Genomic DNA, 22524 nt, shown 5'->3' on the forward strand with positions numbered 1-22524 from the left:
GCGTGCGAGAGAGGCACGAATTTTTGTCACTACCCGCGGGGAGTGCTGTCGGCGGCAGTAGCGGGGCGGCGAAACCTAACCACGAACTAAACAGAAGAAAAAAGATGGCCGCCGCGAGGCTGCCGTGAAGGGGGCCGCGTCGCTGCTCGCGCTCGCGGAAATGGGACGTTGCGACATCGGGATCGGAGTGTCATCGGCCGTCTCGAGTGAGAAGTGTCAAGCGTGCGTCGTCCGTGGTGATTGTCGTCGGCGAGAGGGTGAGACGTTGCCGTGACTTAACGGCGGGCCGGCTGAGACTGGAGTGGAGTGGTAGAGCGGAGCGTGCCGCACTCGTTGCGCGTCGTCACGACGACGACGACGACGACGACGGTGACGAGAAGAGAGGAGGAGACGACGACGCCGTCGACGACGTCAGCAGCGAAGAGAACGGAAAGTGCGGCGACGACGACGACGACGACGACGGCGGCAGCGGTGCGACAGCCAGAAAACCGCGAGATGGCATCCGACAGGTAAGACCTCGGCAAGGAGAAACTTCGCCAGATCTACCTTAACTGCACCTGACTGCACGCGAAGGTGCAGTCCTCCTCGCGTATATTCGTTGCTTTAAGGAAAAACGCGGTCGTCGCGAGACACACACAGGGCACGGGACCGACGGTGCGCTCGCAGATCGATAGTGAATTTTTTTTTCTATAGTAACCCGTCCCAGTTTTCTCTCTCTCTCTCTCTCTCTCTCTCTCTCTCTCTCTCTCTCTCTCTCTCTCTTTCCCCCTCCCTCCCCTCCCCCCGTCTTCGTCTCTTGCACTCCGCGCTCTCTTTCTCCGTTTCTCGCTCTCCGTTCTTTTCCTTCGTATGAACAGCGTGCGCGAGAGGGAGAGGAAAAAAAAAGAAAAGAATCCGTCGCCTTTCTGATGATAACCGAGCGCACGGGTCGCGACTTTCCGCCGCACTCCTCGCTCCTTTTCGCGGAAAGCGCTTTCGCGCTGAAGTTAGGAGTTAGGCCGTCGCCGTCGTCGCGACGATTGGGCGGGTCTCTCTCTCTCGCTCGCTCCCTCGCGCCTCGTGCACATTTTCGCAATTTGCGTCTTCTAGATTCGCTCGCTCGCTCGTTCGGGCATCATACGCCGTGTGTGTTTTCCTCTCGGTATCGCCACTACCTTCGTTCCTCGCGTCCCTCTTTCTTCCCTACATCTGTTCCGTTCTCCTCCCTCTCGTCTTCCTTCCTTCCGTCCGTCCGTTCGTTCGTTCGTCTTTCTTCCCCACGCGGGCGCTATTCCGCACGTACGCTCGCGATCCACGCGCAAATGGATCTCCGCGGCCCATTTCGGCCAATTAAACGGCCGGCAATGACATCAGAGCGGACGGCCTCTCTCGTTGCATCGCGGCCCAGCATTCCTATCAATTTATGCGGGGTCCGTGTTCCAAGGCAGGGCGGGGTGCCGACGGCGAAACACCCTCCTTCTCGGTTCGCCCCGATTACCGTCAGCCTCCGTCGATATTGAAAATATTCTTGTGCATCGTGAATCTTGGAGCCCTGGCTTACCGATCCTTCCCCTCGTTCCCGGGTAGACTCGAGGTTCGCGACGAGGGCGATTTCTTTTTCCCTTCCTGACGTTCCGATTAGATTCCGCCGGCGATTATCTCATTTCTCTTTTCCCGCACCCACTCTCTTTACCAAACTCCCCGTGGAGATCATCGCCGACGTGCGTATTCCCTCTCGAACGTATAGACAGATAGATATCGCGAGACGCGGCGGTAAATAACAAAAATGAAACCCACGGTATCGTCGGACCCGTCGCCCGTCGCGACGATATTTCCGTCGATGCCCCGTATCCGGGGACCGCCTTCGACATATCGATCCCGCGCCTCGCGATTTTATCGCGACGAAATATAAGCGCGTATACTCCTGAACGCAATCGCTGTCCGCAAGTGACCGGGAAAAAAAACTGTCTCGCGAACGATCGGGATATAGCCCCGTAACAAGTGAAAGTCCGAGGGGAAAGAGTGATATTTGGAGCTGTCGCGCGAGAGGTGCACGCTGGTCACTTTAGGACCCCGATAGATAGATTGGCGATCGCGATTAAAGCGCCTCTCCCTCCCTCCCCCTCCCCTTCTATTCCCCCCGGGAATAGATATTAATGGCTGGCAATTACAGTAGGATGGAGGAATGGGTAGAGATCATAGAGCCACGCACGAAGGAGCACATGTACGCGAACCTGACCACCGGAGAATGCGTGTGGGATCCTCCACCGGGTGTACCTGTGTAAGCCATTCCCTTATTTATAAAATTTGGTTTTTTTTTCTTTATTTCTTCCAAACAACTGAAAACTGATAATTTGTTGTAGCAAATGTAAAAGAAGAATTAAAAAAGAAAGAATGGAAGAAATAATACTCAAATCTAACTTACTGTACAGATTTTAAAAGAACATTATAATTAAAAAATTTTTAAATATTCTATTCCTGTGTCTTCTATTGAACTTTATAAAAAGATTTGTGAATTATATGTGAATGTCATTTATTACTAATCAATTGTCGATATTTTGCAGCGTCTAAAAAATTTAAAAAAATCTTGTCAGGAAGAGAGTATTGCGTATAGATTGTTATACATTTAGATCATATTTCTGTTCCTTCTTTACATTTACTGCAACCAATTATTAAATTTTCGTTGTTTGCAAAAAAAGAACAAATTTTTGAAATTTTTACTGGTAAAATGACAACTAAATTTTTAAAAGAAAAGATACAAGAATTTTGTATCAATAGTATCGTAAGTCAAATGTATTTTTTATGGGTCTGATCGAAAAATCAAAATACTTCAATTTGTTAAAAAAATTACATAAAATATTATTTAAGACTACTATTTAAGAAACTAATATTGAATTGAAATTTTAGACCGATTTTGATCGTAGTTTTTAAATTAAAACTTTTAATGATATTAAAAATTTTTTGGAAAATATTTTTTTGGAAAATATTTTTTGTACCGAATGAATAACATATTCAAAAACGGCTCGATATATAACATCGAGATAGTAGCTTATTTATAATCAAGCTATTATCTCGATGTTATGTTCAACGCATTTAATTTGATTATATGTATCAGTTATTATTATCTCAAAGTGGTATCCTTGTGTAATTATTTTAGAGAAAGTTATCTTAGAGAAAGTACCACTAGTCGCCGGTTATGATATGTAGTACATGTCCCATTTAATAATTTGTAGGAAAAAGACGGACAACAATCAATGGTGGGAGTTGTTCGATCAGAATACCTCACGCTTTTATTATTACAACGCGACGTCTCAGAAAACCGTGTGGCACCGCCCGACGGACTGCGACATCATACCGTTGGCGAAACTTCAGGTAAAAAGAGAATGGACACTTCGATATGATATGATTTAACACACATTTTCATACGATATTTGTATTGCATGACGTAGTATGAGTCACATCGATCGAGTTAACCGGCCGGGCGCGATTGAGATAAAATCCAGATAAGATCGCGCCCCAATTGGTATCCGCCGGCATCTGTACTTATGAATCACATAAAATCTGCGAGTTCCGTATACGTTCTCGGACACGCGCGCGCGCGTGTACATATTCATGAATGTGTGTAATAATGATTTGTGAGTTTCTCCGGGATAACGCATGTTACGGAACTCTCATGTATCTTAAAGTGGTGGAGAGATATAAGTGTGCAAGCGCGTCTGCTCTCTTCTCAGCTATAAATAGACGTTTGCAGCAGGGAGAAAAAACTCTGGTTTACATTATACCACGCTACTATCATGAAACTTCTCTCTCGTGATAATGTTATTCGTTCATTTTAAGGTTTGACAAAAATATGATTGCCAGATGTCGAAAAGTACATATATTCTATGGCACCTATCTATATCTTTAAATATAGATAATATTAGAAAATGTTAACATTGCACGGGATTACGCTTGTCGTTGCACAAAAATGATAATATAAATTATGATCTTATTTGTGTAATACGTTTTATTAAAACATATATATTTTTTATTATTCTTTTATTATAGATAAAATGATTATATATGAAATAATGTCGACAATTATTATTAACTTATAATATTTTATTTGTTAATTTATTTATATATTCTTTTATATTTATATAGACGCTAAAACAGAATACGGAACCTGCAAGTGGTAGTACGTCCGATACTCAAAAGGTAACCGAGCCGAGAAAGAAAGAATCCGTTTCGACGCAGACGCAAACTCCCTCGGTCAGTCGATCGACGCGATTTAATCATCAAGAGAACACGAATTTGACTCCATCATTGGTAAATTTAACTTTTTAACGAAACTTTTATACGATATTGACATCCTGACAGATTTTATATCGTTACATTTTCTTCTCGTAGCAAGCTCTTTCTCTTAGTGCAAACAAAACGCGGACTTCTGCGGTTGGCGTCGATCTTCAGACCTCTCCTCCTTCTCCGTCTCCGTCCGCGAGACGACACCATCACCATCATCATCATCACAATAATAGGCATCACAGACATCATGACGTACCTGCGACACGTACCAGACAGCACAATCATTCACAGGATTCCGGTAGATCCAGCGACAGCTCTGTCTCGCATAGTAGAACCTCTTTGGAATCGACTAGTTATCGTTTGTTGGACTCGCCGCACAGGCATCATCATCGTTCAGCCGCGCAAACACCAGTGAACACCGCACAATCCTCACCTAGGCAGCACAGTAGCGGCACCCTGGAGACTAGGTGTCACAAGAGCGGGACTCTCGAAAGCGTGAAAAATCAGAAGTCGCTGGTGGGAGAACCACCGCCGCTGGGTCTGTCGCTCTCGACCAGCACACCCTTGTTTAAGAAGAAAACTTTCGCCGATCCACAACGCGAAGGTAGGGCTGGAAACTTGGACCTAGACAAAAGTAAAAATGGTAAGAATGTATCATATTTGTGTTTTTTTTACGTTTTTGCCATAAGTATTTGTTATATGCAAATCATAAGCTTATCCTACCGATTATATTTGATTAATTTTTTGATATTTTAGGTAGAGAAAGTAGCAGAGGCTCGTATGGTCCTGAGCCGAGTACGTCGCCATATCGCGATTCTCTGATGGAATCCCGTGTCTTCAGGCAAGAAATGCCGCCGTATCGTCCGCCTGAAGTCCAACTTAGCCATAGTTATAAATCGCAGAGCGAGAAATATGGTTCCTTAATGGAGAGTGGCAATCGTTACCCTAGGGATAGAGAGCGGGAGATGCAGCAGCAGCATCGGGAGCGAGTAAATAGTCTCGACAAGGCGAATGCGCCAGCCTTTTATCCGAGTTCCATGCACTCGAGAAACATGAACAAGCAGCCGCAGGATGGCACAGGTAGCATAGGTAGAAGGCATCATGGATGTTCTGCGTCGCTTTCGGAAGCGAATGTTAGGGACGTGTATGGTGCAATGTTGTCCGAAAGGAATGATCCTGCTAAGAGTCTTGGTAGATCTGTTGGCGTACATAGCGGTAATTCATCGAAGCAAAGAGGAGGTCTCGAAGCGGTGGAGAGAGAGCGGGAACGCGATAGGGAGAAAGAGTACAGGCGAAATACAGCGTGCAACAACTCACTGGATTGTAAGCGAGATAATCTTTGTCTATCTTTCTTTCGTCATCTTCCTGTATGTATCTTTTGCAATATATGAGTGATTATTATTTTACAAGGTATATCGCAGCCACTGGGTCGCAGTTATAGTTTCGTACAACAGCAGAAGCAGCAGCAAAAGATGCAACAGCAGTTACAGCAGCAGCAACAACAGCAACAAGCTAGAAGAAGAGAGCGAGACGACGATGCTATGCATGAACGTTACTTGATGATAAGTCAAACTCACGAACAATCTAGACAGAGACTCAGTAGTAACACTAGCAGTAGTAATAGCAGTAACAGCAGCAGTAATAGCGCTGCTGGCGAGGAAACCGAGGGTCATGCTGAAGGAGACGACAGCAAGAAGAAGAGAAGTAATGGAAATTCCAGTCCTCCGCCGTCGCCGTTTTACGGCAATCTTCTGGCTGATGCCGATCACCTATTACCGTTGCAACATTATATCCTTCAACAAGCGAAATTATCAGGTAATGAGCCAAACATTTTTTCTGACACTATGCGTGATGGAATATATTTCTCGTATTATTCTTTTTTTATTCTCAATACATAGGTTGTTATAAATTCGGAGATCCTTTAATGGTAGAAGAAGGAGACGATTCTTTGGATGAAGAAGGTGGCAGAGGCGAAGGTATTGGTGGAAGAGGCGATGATGATTCCGACGATCAATTCGCTGACGACGAGGCGGCTAGTAATCAAGGCGATTCTTCCAGTCAAGAATATCTCGAAGATCATTACGCGGGTGAGAAATCATTTTACAGAACATAATAATGAAATGTTCTTATTTAGTTCATTATTATTAGAACCAAAATAATGTTCTTATTAAACAGTGTAAGTAGTAAGATGTAATCTATTTTGTGCATTTTTTAAGACTTAGGTAACTACGACACCGCCGGCTTAGCGACTTATTACACCACAGCCGACACTTTGACGAGGCCACAAGCGCGACCGCCTTCACCGCCGAATATTGTATCTCAGACGGAACCGAGAGACAGTGTGGTGACCACGAGACAGGTCTCCGTACCCACCGTAAGTTCAACTCCGAGTATTGGTATAACGAATGTCGTTAACACTGACCTGGATGAAGCGCGGAGAGACGACAGCACGGGCGGCGGCGACATCGAGAAATATGCACAGGACAATCTCAATTTGAATTGCGGCAGACCGAAGGGACTGAGACTGTTGTTTCGAAAGAAGTTTAGCGTGCGGGACATTCTCAGCTGGTCGAAAGATCCAATACCACAACCGATGCTCGCGATGGTTGACGGTGAGAAGCTACTAAAGAGAGAGGCTTGCAATCTATTCCGATTGGTTCAAGTATACATGGGTGATCGCAAGGCCAATGTCGGCATGACTTTGGATGGTGTCGCTATGGATATCGTGAATACCGCGTTCACGAAGCCGCCTCTGCGGGACGAGTTGTATGTTCAGATCTGTCGGCAAACGACGGAGAATCCGCGGAAGGAGAGTCTGCGACGCGGATGGGAATTGATGGCTGTGTGTCTGGCTTTCGTGCCGCCTAGTGCCACGTTCGAGCCTTACCTAGAAGGTTACATGAATAGGCACCGCGATCCTAATTTCCAGTTTCCAGAGGTCGCAAAGTGGCCAATACATGTGCAAGTCAGTCATTACGCGACCGTAGCGTGCAGACGATTGCAGCGTATCGGCGTGCACGGCAAGCGACAACCTCGCAAAGCCACAGTGGAGGATATTGACCAAGCGAGGGTAATTAATTGCATTAATAATTGCTTACCATGTATAGATAAATTCGTTTTGTATCATAATATAGTGATTTTAAAAGCTTAACAAGTCCGTGTTTTTTGTAGATACAAATCTTCCGTGCGTCAATGTTCGGTGCGACGCTCTCAGAAGTTATGGCTTTACAAAGGGATCGCTTTCCACTTAGAGAGTTACCATGGATACAGACTACGCTAACGCGCCAGGTGCTCGTGCGTGGTGGCACGCTGACCGAGGGCATCTTTCGAGTGTCCGCGGACGCCGACGAGGTCAGCGCGTTGAAATCTTGCTTAGACAGGTTCGAGGATGGAGCGATTCTAGCAGCTTCTCAGGACGCACACGCGCCCGCCTCCCTGTTGAAATTGTGGGTACGCGAGCTGTACGAGCCATTGATACCGGATTCCTTCTATGTAGAATGCGTGTCTATGCGGCACGATGATCCGGAAGCCTCCGCAGCAAATGTGGCCGCGCTTGTTGACCGTTTACCGGATCTTAACCGTCGTGTGCTGTGTCATCTAATACGCTTCCTACAGGTGAGAGGCCGTTTTATTACATTCTCAATAAGAGAAAGCTGAATAAAAATTCATCTGTTATTTTCACCGTGCGCTTAGCCGCGTGCAATCGCGTGATTCTAAATTCGTGTTTATGTCGAACAAAATATCGTTGCACTCTTTAAACAGACATAATATACAGCAACGTTTATAATAAGCTAAACCGCACGGTGAGAGTACGAAAACTCGCGAGCAGCATGCACTCGACACCGTTGAATCAAATCGAACGGTACATCTCTGGTGAACATATGCTACGATACAACTTTACAGATATTCGCTAGACCTGAGGTGGTCGTCCGCACTAAAATGGACGCCAATAATCTTGCGATGGTGATGGCGCCGAATGTATTGCGGTGTACGTCCCAAGATCCTCGGGTGATTTTAGAGAATGCACGGAAGGAGATGGCCTTCGTCCGTACTCTCATCGAGTCATTAGACACCGCTTGGGTCGACGATCTTCACTGACCGTATCCTATTGCGCTAGAAAAAAGTCCGCTCTAGACTATTATGCCAAATGAATCAGCTGTATAGTCATGTCTATTGTTAGTTCTCTCCCTCCCCCCCCTCTCTCTCTCTCTCTCTCTCTTTTTCTCACTCACTGTTCTCAATTTATCTTCACACTTTTCTTGTTTGTCCAGTCAACAGTTTTCTCCCATAGTTCCCTATATAAATGTTCTCCGTAACGGTAATTTAGTGCTAAAGTCTTACCAAGCTAATCGATCACCCCCGCTCCTTTATTTCCTATTTATTATTTATATACAAATTCTATGTTATATGACAGATTTTAGAGATTATATTAGATTATGTATATCGCTATATATCATATTATATATTTTACCAATCCCTTGTTACCGCGTCGAACAAACGTGGACGGCTTTTTTACTCAATCATTGTTGAATCTCGTGTAAGATAAAAAAAAATCACATGTGTTACCGTGTATAGCTGCGCTCCGCGATAATCTTTTTGTATAAGCGATGGAGTAAAGCGTGTAAAGCGTTTTATCGAGGAGTAAACACTGCGAAAGATTAGCAAGCTGTAGTCGCAAAGTGTGTTTTTTCGATTTTTCCCGAGATCTCCAAAAAAAAAACACACTTTACACAAACTTCCACGATACACACAAATTTTAAAATCTCACATATATTTTATAAAAATATCCCCATTTTATTTTTGTGCAATAGTATCCATACTTATAACTAATAAACTTTATTTTACAATGCAACAATCTATACAGATATAAAAAAATAGCTCAGAATACTCCTACTCACGAACAAAAATTGCCTTTTCATTACATGTTTTGTACACTTTATTTATAAAGACTATGAGCAAATAGCAGTATAGTTTGTCGTCTTTGAATCACCGCATTTTGCGCAATTTTTTTTTTCATGGTTTTCTTAAGTTATAAGAGAATATCACAACCTATCATCATATTAGTATCGCAAGAGACAATATGATAATCCATATCGTCATACAAAGAAAGAATAAATGTAAATCGATGTACATACATAGGGTGCGTTTGGCAAAGCAAATCTGAGACGTCTGGAGGCTTTGTTGACACATTCTGTCTTTGTTATTCATTGAAATTGAACAAAGATGGAGTGAGGTAAGACCACTCCAACGTCTCAGATTTGCTTTGCCGAACCCAGTAATAATACATAGATCGACGGCTTAATAGGAGCCTTACGTTAACGATCACTGAAGACTCTCTAGCAATAATCACATCCGTAAGAAATTAATTTTAATGCGTTACGTCTACTGTTATATACAACATGTACATAATAATTGATCAATACTAATACTGAAAAAAATCGTTACCGAAAAAGAAAAAAAGCATAGCATAGAAATATTAGACTTTTCCGTCAGAAGCACGCTCGTTGCTCGTCTGATTTATCTAGACATCTGTTCGCCAGAAAAACCTCACTTCCTACGAATGCTTTTGCAATGTCTAGCCACGTCTCAATTTATCAGACGCGATTATTAGGATTTAATCTTCGCCGACGGAACAGACATCTCTAGGAACTCGATGATTGTAGGCGTGTCATAAAGCGGCGAATTGCGTCAGATCGTCTCGTCCTCGGCCTCATGCAAGAGTTAATTCGTAGCTCGTGTCGCGCTAGACCGCGTTCGAAGAAAGCGGTAGATCGGTCGCGATAAATAGAGAAAGAGAGTCAAAATGCATAAAACGTCTCTCGCACCGCGCATATCGCTCGCGAAAGAAATTACGTTGGATTCTCTCGTTTCGTTTCATCATCATTATCGTCGTCGTCATCTGACTTTCGAGAACCGCCTTTGAATGGAGGCAGCTGCTAGACTATTTATAATTATACGACGCAGCCGAAAGATGCGATTTCCCGCCGCGGAACGGATCGTCAACAATTGTCGACGAATGTGGCGGTGGATCCGCTTGCGATCTCCGCATATTCCTGCCTGCCGGCCGAGCAGAGTTTGCTGGAGAAATCCGCCTCCCGTTTTCTAAAAAAAAAGCAAGACAAAGTTAGGTATACACGCAAGGAAACGTCTCATCGCAAGGTGCTATTTCTCTCCCATCGCGATCTGGTTTTTTACCCTCTGCCCGGAAGGTCCATAGCGTCCACCTTGACGCTGTTGACGTACAGACGATCGTTACACCAGAAGAAGCACAGAGACCTGGGCTGCAGCACGTCCATATCGTAGACCCAGGAAAGCTCGACCCGCCTAATCTTGCCGATGTTGCCGATGGAACCGGTCGGATGGGCCACGACCATCCGCGCGGTCGACCCGTGTTCCAGTTTCATGTAGCCGCTGCAGAAGGGAGCACAGCTCGATTAAAAAAAATGACGGCGACGAGAAAAAAGGTACCTAGGACAATCGAGCATGGGATTGAACCCAGTTCTAAAATAATTTACAGACTCCGGCGATCGATATCTCATGCTCGCGGAACATGCGCGAGAACACGCTGCTCGACGTTGCGCGGCATAAATTTAATTAAATAGCCGGCCTTTTTTTTAATTTTTGACGAATGTGGGTTATCGATTACTTGCCTGGGCGTGAGATCCATGTTGCGTATCACGCCTTTATCGGCGTGGAGAGTAACTTTCATGAAACCTTGCACCCAACTCTCCGCTGTTGGCGGTCGGGCGAGATTGATGGTGATTCTGTAATGTCTTCCTAAAAGGCGATTACGATCAGAGAGTATCAGAGAGTATTTCGAGAAAGAAAGAGAGAGAGAGAGAGTGTGTGTGTGTATGTGTATGATCGGGGGAGGGGAATAAAAGAGAGAGAGAGAGAGAGAGAGAGAGAGAGAGAGAGAGAGAGAGAGAGAGAGAGAGAGAGACATCGTTCGCTGCTTTTATCGCAGTACGCGCGCGGAGAAAGTCGCGTCTCTCGCGATAGAGAAAAGCCGCATTGCTCGGTAGATATTCTTCTTTGCATCGATAGCGAGGAATTAACGCCTGCAGTTAAGTCCGAATAAATCTCGGTCGAAATTAACGTTGGTATTGGCGGGGAAGACTTTTAACCGCGGCTGCGATATTTTAACGCCCCGACACCTTTACGACCGAAATGCCTATCTAAAGGCACGAGAGAACATTGTAATGGAAAGCCGATGGTCACGACGGTGTTCCTGAGCAGTTATTACTATTGAGAAAGTTGATAATTACGTTTTTAATTCTATAACTCCGAAATAACCGTCCGTCAGCTTACGTCTAACGTGTCGTATCGAAGATCATATAGCTTGGATTATACGTCGGTACTTAGATACTAAAACACGCGAGAAACAGCATGTATTGAAGTTGAATTTATCCCTCGTTAACGTCATTTATAGAAACCTACTCGGCGCGTTCAATGGACACTGTACTCACTGCAATATGGGTCCTCCTTGCCAGTCATGAAGAAGAACTTCGAGCCCAGCAAGGACGAGACGTCCTGTCCCATGGCTTGGCGTTTCACCAGCGCCGGGCTGGTGTCCGCGTGATAGCCCATCACGCCGCAGCTCAGGCTGTTGTTGCTCTTGCAGGAGAAACACTCGCCCCGCAGGAAGCTCGCGTAGCTCGAGCACTCGTGCGCCACGTATTGGCACTTGGAGTTGATACTCTCGATGAAGAGCTTGAGCGCGCGTACGTGGTTGCAAGCGACCAGGACGCGCGAGGCTTCCTCGAGGCCTTCGCGTATCAGAGTGAGCGGCAGCGACGGCGTGGTCTCGCTCAGGTCCGTGCAGCCCGGCTGCTCCTTGCCGTTGTTCGGGTAGAAGTCCAGGTGCCCGCAGGGCTGGCTCATCCCGTACCCTGGAAGGCCTTGCCATGTACTACGTTAGTTCCGAGAACGTAACCCACGGAAAAATGCGATGGAGCTCCATTTAACGAATATAAATAAGGATAACTTGTATCTCTCTCTCGGCGTGTCAAATAAAGTTAAATCTGATTGAATCACTTTTACTTTCATCCCGGACGACACTAAAAATCCAAACTCGAGGCATAAGACATATTAAAGATGTTTGAACTTTGTGTTATTTGTATAGTCAAAGCTTTTTCTTTTTTCTTAAAAAGTTTTTGAATTGCAAAGTCTGTGATTTCATAAAATTATAAATCAATAAATAATCTAATTTTCTGAATCTTTTATCATTCATCAAATTGAACGTGTTTTAATGTTTCTAATGTTTTTAACTTCTATTATTTTTAGTTTAAACCGTCATCTTTCAGATTCGTTTTGATCAATAGAAACCACGCTGCTTCTCTAATATATAGTTCTCCGTTTCACGCACGGACGAGCTCGATAGGGAAATCTTCGAAGCGGTAATGTCCATCGCGCGTTATTTACCTAAGAAAAATATGCTCTTTCCATCGGTGTGAATCACGTCTACCAGCCGGGCGTCCGTGTAATCTAGGCGAAGGTGGCTCGGCATTCCTTGGAAGTACGGTTCCGCGGGATCCAACCCGGTGATGCGCCCAATATTACCGCCCAATTTTTCGCCCGCGTAACCGGCCGTGTGAGCACCGAGGCTGTGCCCGATCAAGTGCACGTCGTTCGGATCCATGCCGTAGTTTGTCTGTAATTTTCCCAGAAGCAAGAATAGATACATGGAAAAAGAACATTGGTTACAGCAGCAACAATCTATACCGAGAGAAAAGATTGTTTGATTCAAATAAATATGTTATTAGTACTATTCAAGTAATAACTATTTTATGTTAAACAAAAAATATTTATCTTTTCTTTCCCGTGGATGCTATCGTCTATCTGTGGCGAATATGCAATCTCTTAGCAACATCTCTTACTTGCAAATGCTTGATGAGATGAGCTAATTCCAGTCCAACCAGTCTCGTGTTTGCCGTCGCCTGGGTGTACAAGGGTAGACTCCCACCTGCCCAGTCGACCACGATGACGTTGTAGTCGCCGTGCACCAGCAGCTCGCTCCTCATCTCCTACGGATATATTTCGAGATATAAACGCCAGCAGTAATTTGCACGCGTTGCCTAAGAAACTGCGTCTGTCATCACAAAACGTAACTGTGTCACTAGGCCGCGTATATTTATTTGAAACACTGACGCAATGTAGCAGAAAAAAAATACGTTTCTTTACCAATACGTCTAGCTCGCAATAAGACGATGTGACGGTCGGGCGATGGAGATGCATGATGTAGGCTAATCGTTGGTACATATAATTGGTATTATGCATATGACAATTCGATTGCGAATATACATAACGCAAGATTTCAAGATGGTAAACGAGTATCTAATATACATGTACATAGAAATATTAAAAGGACAAACTCACCTTAACCCAGTTGCTGAGCGGAGTGTCTATAAAGCCATGTATAATGAATTTGGTTTTTCGTTTAGGATTGAAGTTGGAATTTTCAATGGATTTATCCTTGGCCACTTTTAATATTTGACCCTGGAAGAGAAAAAGAAAACGATGGGTACATATTATTAAGCGTACATTCGCATTTCGCAAAGCTCAACAAAGAGAGCCGATTAGCTCACGAAAGAGCTCAATTAAAAAACGTTCATGTATAAGTACATGTTGATTTTATAGGTCCCAATCTCGCATATATCTTTTTTTATTGCTCTTGCTATTGAGAGGGACGAATATTGAAGTGAGAATTACACTTCACAGGCAGACACATACTTTCCTCCGAGGGAAAGAATGTCGGTGAGAGGTTTCAGTCAGCGATGTCACGGTGATTATATCCGCCGACTTTACCGATCGCGAGGCGTACGCAAAAGTATTCGTTTTAATTTTACGATTTAGCAATTTTACGCGAGGCGAGTGATATACGTTTGTGAGCGCAGTTATGTGGCCGGTATGTGATTTCACTGGCTCGCGTTACACCGCGTTCGATACTTCACATATAGAAACCTCTGTGCTCCCTTCCTCGTGGGATATCCATTAATTCATAAATCAGAGATCTTATCTTCGCGCGCGCGTGCCCCATGCCTGCAGAGCACCGTCTGCTCACCGGCACACGTGCAGCTGCATTTAATTGTGGATTTGCCTAATGAAGCTAATTAAGATATCCACGAGCATTAAATATTGACGGCTGATCCCGCTCGCGATAGGAAAGACGAGGGGATAGAGGGTTACATACTCTATCCGGTTATTCTTGTCCCGAGACAAGGTATCCCGGCTGGGGCTTTAATATACAATTTCTCGATGCGCGCGCGGTTATACACGCGGAAGCGTTTACACCGTATCGGATTTACCAGCCGTGAAATTCCAATCGCGAGAAATTTCGATCTATCTCACCCGGGTTTCACTTTCGCGTCACGACTCCAAAACGGCGCCAAGTGCCGTGCTTTCGAGACGCTCGTCGCCGGTCGCGCGATTGTCGTCGTCCTCGAATCTTTGTTCGAGACCGTTTTACTTACGTCCAGGGGATTCTGATTCGTGTAGAGGATGAATCTGGTGTTGATGACTTCTCGCGGTAACGGGAAAACGTTAAGCGGTCGATGAATGAGATGATACCAGCTCCTGGTGATGTTCAGGCAGCCCAGTTCGTCGTAGCAGCGCGTCTCGTTCTCGACTGAAAAAAAATTATCCTCTTATTGAAGCATTGATTTCTCGAATAAATTTTATTCGATGTATATGAACCGTCTATCTATGACGAGAAAAATTTTACAGCTGCAGGAATCCACAAAAAATGCGCGCGGGAAAAATAATAAATTCCAATAGATTGAATAATTCAGCAAAACTATAGCTTGCTGTGCGCGAGTTCAACATTTATAACTAAGGAGATTTGATATTTCAACAAAGAAACTCTGAAAGCAATGATTAAATTGTTAGAGCAACTAATTCTTTGCCACAATCAAAATTGCCAATGTAACAAGCGTTCTTCATTACAGTAGTAAAGGTATATTCGATTGAATTTCACAGAAAATTATAATATCAATATAAATATATCAATATAAATTATCTTTGTTATACTATTATAACAAATATGATTTATTATAATCGTTAATTTTATTCAACTATGAAACTTTGCTACTTAGAAAACTGGAGGTTCGTATGTCACTATGATTCTGCTGAATTAATGAGATAGTTGTTTAACGAATTTTTTTTTATTACGTGCATGTATTCGAATATACTTCTGACGTTGTCATGTAAAGAAGAATATATAATTGTCCTTTAACATTATTACGATTGAATTTTCATTTAATATGCGTGATAGTTACAAGGCAGCCAAGGTATGTTGACTTCGATCCGATCGCTGCGCGCCCACTGCCAAGGGTCCAGGATTCCGGCGGAGCAGATAACAGGAGTCAATGCGACGAGGAGCAGAACCAGCGCTCCTTTGCCGTTGTCGCCGACTCCTCGTCCATTCGTGCCGCTCCTCCTCATCCTGCAGAGAAAGAAAAAAAAAACGATGCGGTCGATAACGATTTGCACAAGCTAATGTCGCGTGCTGGTGTCTCCACTAAATCGCGTGGCTCGGATCTCCTGTTCGCTCTTTTATACGTCCGTCAAAATTAATTCAATCTTCTTCAAACAGGAGAAGGATTGTTTTGACAGTAAATAAAAATTAATTGTCGAGGATTATTACGGAAAAACGTTGCGAGCGCACTGAGCCACGGACGCATACAAAACCGTTGAACAAATACGACTGTTCGTCGAGCCTGCGGCGATGGATGCAAATATCGTGTGTTGCACGATGGGGTTAAATCGCTACTAAATGTCCGAAAGGATCTGTGCTGAATTTAAAAACATCGAGCGTGACGTTGGTGGGAGTTGAACGACCTTCGATCTTTGGCGAGATAATGAAGTTTCCGATCGTCGTGTTCAGCGTAGGGAAGATATATTCGACCGTCTACGTGTTTGCATTCACTTCGAAAACTCACAAAATTTGCGAAAAAAAACAAACAGAGCGTTTTCTAATTTATTTCATGCAACTTTTTAACTTTTAACTTTTACGCTATCGGCATTTTTTATTAAAATGTTTTTTTTTTTCAAAAATTTACTTATATAAATAACATATACGTATTATGCAAAATTTCGAATTTTGGTCAGAGCCACAAAAGTGGTTTCTTCGCCACTTAAAAAAAAAAAAAAGAATGGAAATGTCTGCTCGGGTGAGAATTTTTGTTAGTATTTTTCACATAATTTTTCAAAATTTCCGTATAATTTTCAAACTTTATAGAAATTTTATTAGACCTTTTTTACACGAACTGAAACACTTCTAGAATTCATTACATATGCTGATCAATTCTGAAATATTCTAAGAGTCTATTCTCATTTTGAAGAAAACTTGGAAAATTTACAGAAATTTGTTTTTCTTTTAGGACGACGTTTAAAAATAAAGAAAAGTCAACGGTTTGAAAATAACGCAAGTCCAACGCAAATTATTCGACGACACTCGTATTATACGAGGTGAGCTGAGGTGATGTGACTCGAGATAAGTTGACAGTCAGTAACGTTTGTCCACCTGGACAGGTCTTTGTCTGCTTGGACTGACGTTGTCAGAATCGCGCGCGATGTACAATGCACGTACCATTATTTGCGCTACGATATTCGCGCCGCGTGTGATTCGTAATGACACGTTGACGGCCGTGCGCGACAATAGAATGAGGAAGAGGAAGACGGACCTCTGTTAACATTATTAGATATCTCGATGATGTAACTGGCGTATGCATCGCTTATACGCGTACATCGTCATGCCGCCGTTATTCTTTCATTTTGCAATAAAGACAAGAGCGCTAATTGCGCATTTGTTGATTTTTTTATAGTCGAACAACAACCGGGCGCGTCGTGCAGCCGCCCGCCGAATCGCATTTGTCAATCGCGCGGATATTACGCGCGAGGAGCTCGCGTTCTCGAGTATCGATGGGACGATTGTTCCACTTACGGGGACCCTCGTTATCTTACGCAACGCGGACGATTATGTCATTCGCCCGAGAGTGTCGCACCTCATTGAACCTAGATTATGTCACGCGGCGCGTATTGCACTTACGCGGATGAGAGAGGAGAGGGTTCACGAGCGCAGGGACATCGGCGGCTGGAAGGCAACTTCCGCTCGCGAGCGTTATCTCAATCTTGAGCTACCATTGATGGTCGTCGCGGCGGCGCGCGGCGACGCTTTCACCAGGCCGTACCGGTCGTTCGCTGTGCGGAAAACGTTGCATACGCAACACGCGCGTGGCCGTCGATCGATTGTCAGTTTGAGTGCGCTGTCTGGTAAACAGGTAGAGCGCATTAAGTCGTTCTGTTCGCGATTTGTCGGGATCAATGAGCGTGGCACGAGAGAGCGTTAACGTTAAGTTATTCACTTGCGGAAACGCAAGTCGGTAGTGCCGACTTGAAACGTCCTTATCGCGGAAAAAAAGGTACCGATATATAGTTTTATTTACAGCAAAGACGGACGTTTACGCGTATATATACAATGTAACTGTGTAAAGAATTAATAATCGGAAACTCGGATTTTATCAGAAATAGTGAAGGTTATATTCCGCTTTGTTTTTATTTTTAATATTTTGTATTTTTATTTTGTCACACAATATTAAAATCAGATATACATTAGAAATCTTACTTCTATCGACTTTATTACTTTTTTCTGTATTGTGTTATTCAATTTGTAAAAATCTCCATTGACGTAAACAACATGTAGACGTAATCTTGAAATTTACTTTGATATTTATAACATCGATTCACGAATTTTTATACAGTGGTTCGCGAAGCGATCGATTTCTGCACGAAGATAAGAGGAAATTGAAGATCCGATGACATCTCTCTCTCTCTCTCTCTCTCTCTCTCTCTCTCTCTCTCTCTCTCTCTCTCTCTCTCTCTCTTTCTTTCACCGTAACGTTGTGAAATTAAGACCGGAGTTTCTCATTATCGTTCAAGGTAAATTATCCGAGTTAATTATATTTTCAACGACCGGCATCGGGAATGGGATATCTCGTAGTGGAGGGGAAGGAAGGAAGGAAGGAGGAGGAGGAGGAGGAGGAAGAGAAGGAAAGACGGAATGCAACGAGAGGAGCAAAGATAATTCGAAACCTGTTGCGGAACGAATATGGGCAACCGCGTGGAATGTCGTATACGGTATTTTCTGCATTCCCCAAACGAGCAGCTGCGTACCGAGGGGGAGCTTCTCTTTCCCGATCTCCGTTTCGATCGGCCGTTTCAATGAGTCACGCATAATGGACACGGTGTAAACGTGGTGCGCTCCGCGCCGCTTTATTTCGCCGTTCGACGAAAAGTTGTGTACGGAAACAAATTGCTCTATCACGTCAGAGATGTTTTGAAGAAATTTGCAGTCAAAATTGCAAAAAAAGGGCTGTTCCAGTGGGCACTCTGGCATGTTGTAATGCGATATGCATTCGGGCTGCTCGATCGAACGATTGCTCACGGCCTTTTTTTGCTTCCGCATCTCCGCTTTCCCTCTACTTCCGCAGCGCATATCCTAGAGGCGAAACGCGTTCAAACGTTCGTCGTGACTTACTTTTATTATGTCTTTCAGTAAACGACATTGATGCGGTAATTGCCGCGTTACGTTAGGAAAGTCTCGTGTGTTAATGTCAATCTCTCTCTCGATTCGGTTGTTTCTTTATCAATCGCTCGCGTTGCACATGGTGACGATCGCAGTACAGAGGATCAAGATTACAGTCGTGATAGATCTCGAGCTCTGTTCTCGGTTCGTTCGAAAATTACAGAGATTGTTTTTTTTTTCCGTGCCTTTTATTGCTCGCGGTGCTCTCGGCTCTCGGAAGCTGTCACGAGGTGGGTCGAAAGAAAACCGGTTTTCTCTTTCTCCTCCCCCCCGCCCTCCCCACCCTTCTTTCTTTCTCTTTCTTTTCTTCTTTCTTTCTTTCCTTCGGTCGAGTCCCGCATTTCACCGTTTTGCTTTGGGTATTAAATAATTATTATTTCGAAAGCGGACAAGCGTATATGTAACCGCGGCGCCAGTCGACATGAGGAAAGGAGAGGCGCCGTGTATATAATTGTGTGACCCAGATTCGGCGTCCTTCCCTGCGGCAATGCTGTACCATTTCCTGTATATCCCTCGCGTTCTCTCTTTCATCTCTCTCTCTCTCTCTCTCTCTCTCTCTCTCTCTCTCTCTCTCTCTCGTTTCCGGCAAGTTCGTCTAGGCTCTCACGATTGCAACGATGCGGTAATTCTACGCTGAGCTCCTTATTTCGGAACGGATGCTCGAACGCAACAGGAATTCCGGGGAAAAAATCTTCATATCAAGGATCAAATTACAGATTAAGTTATATCGGAGCAGATCTAATTCTATCAATCGGTTTGTAAAATTAGATCTGCTCTGATATAATTTGATCTATTTTAATGTGAAGATTTTTATATATCTACGAAACGTGATCTTCCGTCTCGTGTTATGATACAACCGATGCGAACAACGACGAACCGTCGCGTTTCCTCGCGACACGAAAACGACATCACCCCCCCCGGATAATTTTTTCGGTCTTCATCTCGTCTTTTCTTTCTCGCAGTACATTTTCCGATATATCTTTACGATTTTCCTCTCTTACGCGAGCAACCGGACGCCGTAACTGATTGCACAGGAAACATATCGCACGCACTTTGTCGCTCCGCAGAAACCAAGTGTTTTTTTTTTGCGGCATTCGCATCGCTTACGAGTCCATATATCGATTCCCATGTCGCACGAGAAAGCGATCTTGAACCTGAAACCGATTTGGAATTGTTGCACAATCTCGATTAGAAATGACGCGTTGCGACATGACACTCGCAGATTTTTTCGCAAGAACGTAGCATCGGGCATGTTCCTCCATTAATTAATTCGCACGTAATCATCTGGGACAATCTAAACGAGCTTGACATAATTAAATAATGGACAGACTGTTTCGAAAATGTCAAAATCCTGAGGGGGTGAAAGTTTACGAGAGAAACATATTTTTATTTTGTATATAACTGATATTAAAATATCATTTATCATTTATCATTCGATTGATTAGTCATCAATTAACTGTTATGTGCACACCCAGCGTTTACCACGTTGTTACACACCCAGAGTACCTGGGTGCCCACCATTAGTTTTTCTTAATTCCTGACTTTGTATGTGAACGTAATCGTTTGGAATCAATTTACTTTATTAAATAAACATCAATAGAAACTATCTAAGCCATTTCCAAGTCTCCCAGCCTGTTACAGCTTTCAAGAAAAAAAAAATAGAAGTAGGGTCTCCGAGCGCTGCGCAGGTAGCGCGCGGTCAGTTTTGACGAAATGTCGATTGATATTGAATTATCGAGTAGTTAATATTTAGAGCATATACTCCAAATAAAATCGATTATTATGTGTAGACACAGTTAAATCGACATCTACAGGTTTTTCAGCTGCATGCTCATTCATTAAACTTAACGCAAATGTGTTTGCGCGTATGTTAGTTGTGTTAGGACTTGTTCTATGATTTTGTACTGTAAAGCAATTGACAATTAGCAATTAGTTATTATTTTATAAAGCGAAGATATCACATCAGGTAGAATAATTCACAGCATACGAACAGCGTCGCAACAGCATATTTTTTGTAATAGTTAGTTTTTACAATTTTTACACATTACCTATGCAAAACTATTTCTTTATGCAGATATATCGGAAATAATAAATATTAATTAATTTAAAACCTGTTTATTTTACACAACATTAATGTTAATATTAATAGTAAAAACAAACTATAATGATGCCAATTAATTTGACGAAATGTTTGCGAATTTTAACCGACTCAACCTCGAGACAGTATTGGTAGAAAACAAAATAATTATAATTATTAATTATAATTGATTAAATGTATTGATTGCACTAAATAAATGTAAGTATAATCTAATTTACTTTGAAAATTATTGTAATTGCTTATTTATTAACCCCTGTTACCTGAATTTCTCTCAGGGCGAAATATAAACAACTTATATCCCTGTCGATTTATAGATTTCAATTTCAGTCAGTTTAATTAATTGTCTTATGTCTATTTTACTATCTCGGTTTATTTATCTACTTCTTATCTTTTTCTAATTCTAATAATTAGAAAGGAATAAAAAAAAAAAGAAAAGGAAAATGTAATAACTAGCAGGTACTAGCGGCGGGTTTGTGGAGTCCAATTTCACAGATGTTCAGTTTCGATTACAAAAACATTAATTATTGCAAAACATAAGACGGTATTATAAACACTGCTACGCTGTCTGGTAGAAGACACTTTTTAGTTTACATTTATGTTTTCAAAGTTATATTTTTAGCTTTTATTTAAGAAATATGACCTCAAATCAAAGTGGTAACAGTATTGAAGACATTTTTCGAACTCGGCTTAAATCGATGCTAAAATTAATCTACAATTTCATAAAGATGAACGTTAGCCGCGTTTTGAAACCGGGACGAGAGTCAAACCGCATAAAAAAACCGAGAGAGTCGCATAGCACGACGCGCCGCGCGGTGCGACGTCAGCATCATCGTCATGACCTAATCCAATCTCCGAGAGACGATCAGACAGGAGAAATTCTTCTTCCGATCTTTTACTCGCGCGCTACGTAATCGCACCTTTCGCCTCTCTCCTTCCCTCTCGCTCCTACGTGCTGGCCGCTCGTGTTTTTATGCGCTCTTCTCCCGTTGCGCGTTGCGCAACGGTGCGCAGGCACGCGTGCGGCCGTAAATTCGTGCGGGCCCCGACATAAATTTCACCATCTCGTCTCATCTCGGCTCGGCCGCGCGCCGCACGGCGCGGCGCGGCGCGGCGCGTTGTCGTCGCAACGATATAATTTAAGAAACGACAATTTCCACCGGCCCGTGGAGCTCGGAGGTAAATCGCGCAATTCGACGAGTCAAACACCCTCCCGCCTCCTTCCTTCCCCTCGTCAGCGATGTGTAATGCAAAAGATTTCGTGCATGCGATTAAAAGGAAGTCCGGATGAGATCCGACGAAATCGAGGGAGGAAGTCAGTCGGGGACGAGCATCGCGAGCGTTTCGACAGCTGCGTCCGCTCGCGTAAGAAACCGCGAAACGATAATGATGTCACCTCCCGACGGGGATGTCGTCGAAACCGAGATATAGTATACCAATCATCTCGCTTATAGATCTCTATATAGAACGTCTTACAGACGTGAAATTTAAACGTAAAAGCGACGGCATAATGGGAATTATGTGAGAGTCACGTAATTGCGTCCTTGCGCGTCGAAAACCGCAGCTTCGCGCGCGCGCGCGC

The 22524-nt window shown here is 43.5% G+C and overlaps 2 protein-coding genes and 1 long non-coding RNA gene across 7 annotated transcripts in view; 2 read left to right on the top strand and 1 right to left on the bottom strand.

Annotated features, from left to right (window-relative positions):
- LOC105835636 lies at positions 1 to 9111 on the top strand. 3 transcript variants are annotated; one of them, XM_036292208.1, is made up of 11 exons: positions 1 to 509; positions 2153 to 2260; positions 3213 to 3351; positions 4123 to 4287; positions 4369 to 4906; positions 5020 to 5586; positions 5674 to 6078; positions 6162 to 6350; positions 6480 to 7333; positions 7435 to 7878; positions 8167 to 9111. In XM_036292208.1, exons 1-11 carry the CDS (start codon positions 496 to 498, stop codon positions 8359 to 8361), a joined length of 3618 nt encoding a protein of 1205 aa, XP_036148101.1. In that variant the 5' UTR covers positions 1 to 495; the 3' UTR covers positions 8362 to 9111. The 3 variants fall into 3 exon arrangements, with proteins under 3 accessions (XP_036148101.1, XP_036148100.1, XP_036148102.1); XM_036292207.1 differs by lacking the exon at positions 1 to 509 and having other exon boundaries at positions 2121 to 2260; XM_036292209.1 differs by lacking the exon at positions 1 to 509 and having other exon boundaries at positions 2121 to 2260; positions 4369 to 4867.
- Positions 9084 to 22524, bottom strand: part of LOC105835638 (pancreatic triacylglycerol lipase) — a 23893-nt gene continuing 10452 nt past the window's right edge. The window contains exons 1-10 of one of the 3 annotated variants that reach the window (XM_012679096.3): positions 15908 to 16026; positions 15540 to 15706; positions 14736 to 14890; positions 13642 to 13761; positions 13143 to 13289; positions 12688 to 12916; positions 11733 to 12164; positions 10914 to 11040; positions 10459 to 10674; positions 9084 to 10365 (exon numbers count right to left, since the gene is read on the bottom strand). In XM_012679096.3, coding sequence (XP_012534550.1) covers positions 10263 to 10365; positions 10459 to 10674; positions 10914 to 11040; positions 11733 to 12164; positions 12688 to 12916; positions 13143 to 13289; positions 13642 to 13761; positions 14736 to 14890; positions 15540 to 15705 — 1695 coding nt within the window. In that variant the 5' untranslated portion in view covers position 15706; positions 15908 to 16026 and the 3' untranslated portion in view covers positions 9084 to 10262. Of the gene's footprint in view, positions 10366 to 10458; positions 10675 to 10913; positions 11041 to 11732; positions 12165 to 12687; positions 12917 to 13142; positions 13290 to 13641; positions 13762 to 14735; positions 14891 to 15539; positions 15707 to 15907; positions 16027 to 22524 lie in introns of those variants that run through there. The other 2 variants (XM_012679097.3, XM_036292210.1) reach the window with 2 other exon arrangements.
- Positions 16187 to 21158, top strand: LOC118647394. Its single transcript, XR_004964675.1, has 2 exons — positions 16187 to 17684; positions 18024 to 21158. It is a non-coding gene; the product is annotated as an uncharacterized LOC118647394 (long non-coding RNA).

The sequence above is a fragment of the Monomorium pharaonis genome, chromosome 9, assembly GCF_013373865.1.
Source record: "Monomorium pharaonis isolate MP-MQ-018 chromosome 9, ASM1337386v2, whole genome shotgun sequence".
NCBI classification, from domain to species: domain Eukaryota; kingdom Metazoa; phylum Arthropoda; class Insecta; order Hymenoptera; family Formicidae; genus Monomorium; species Monomorium pharaonis.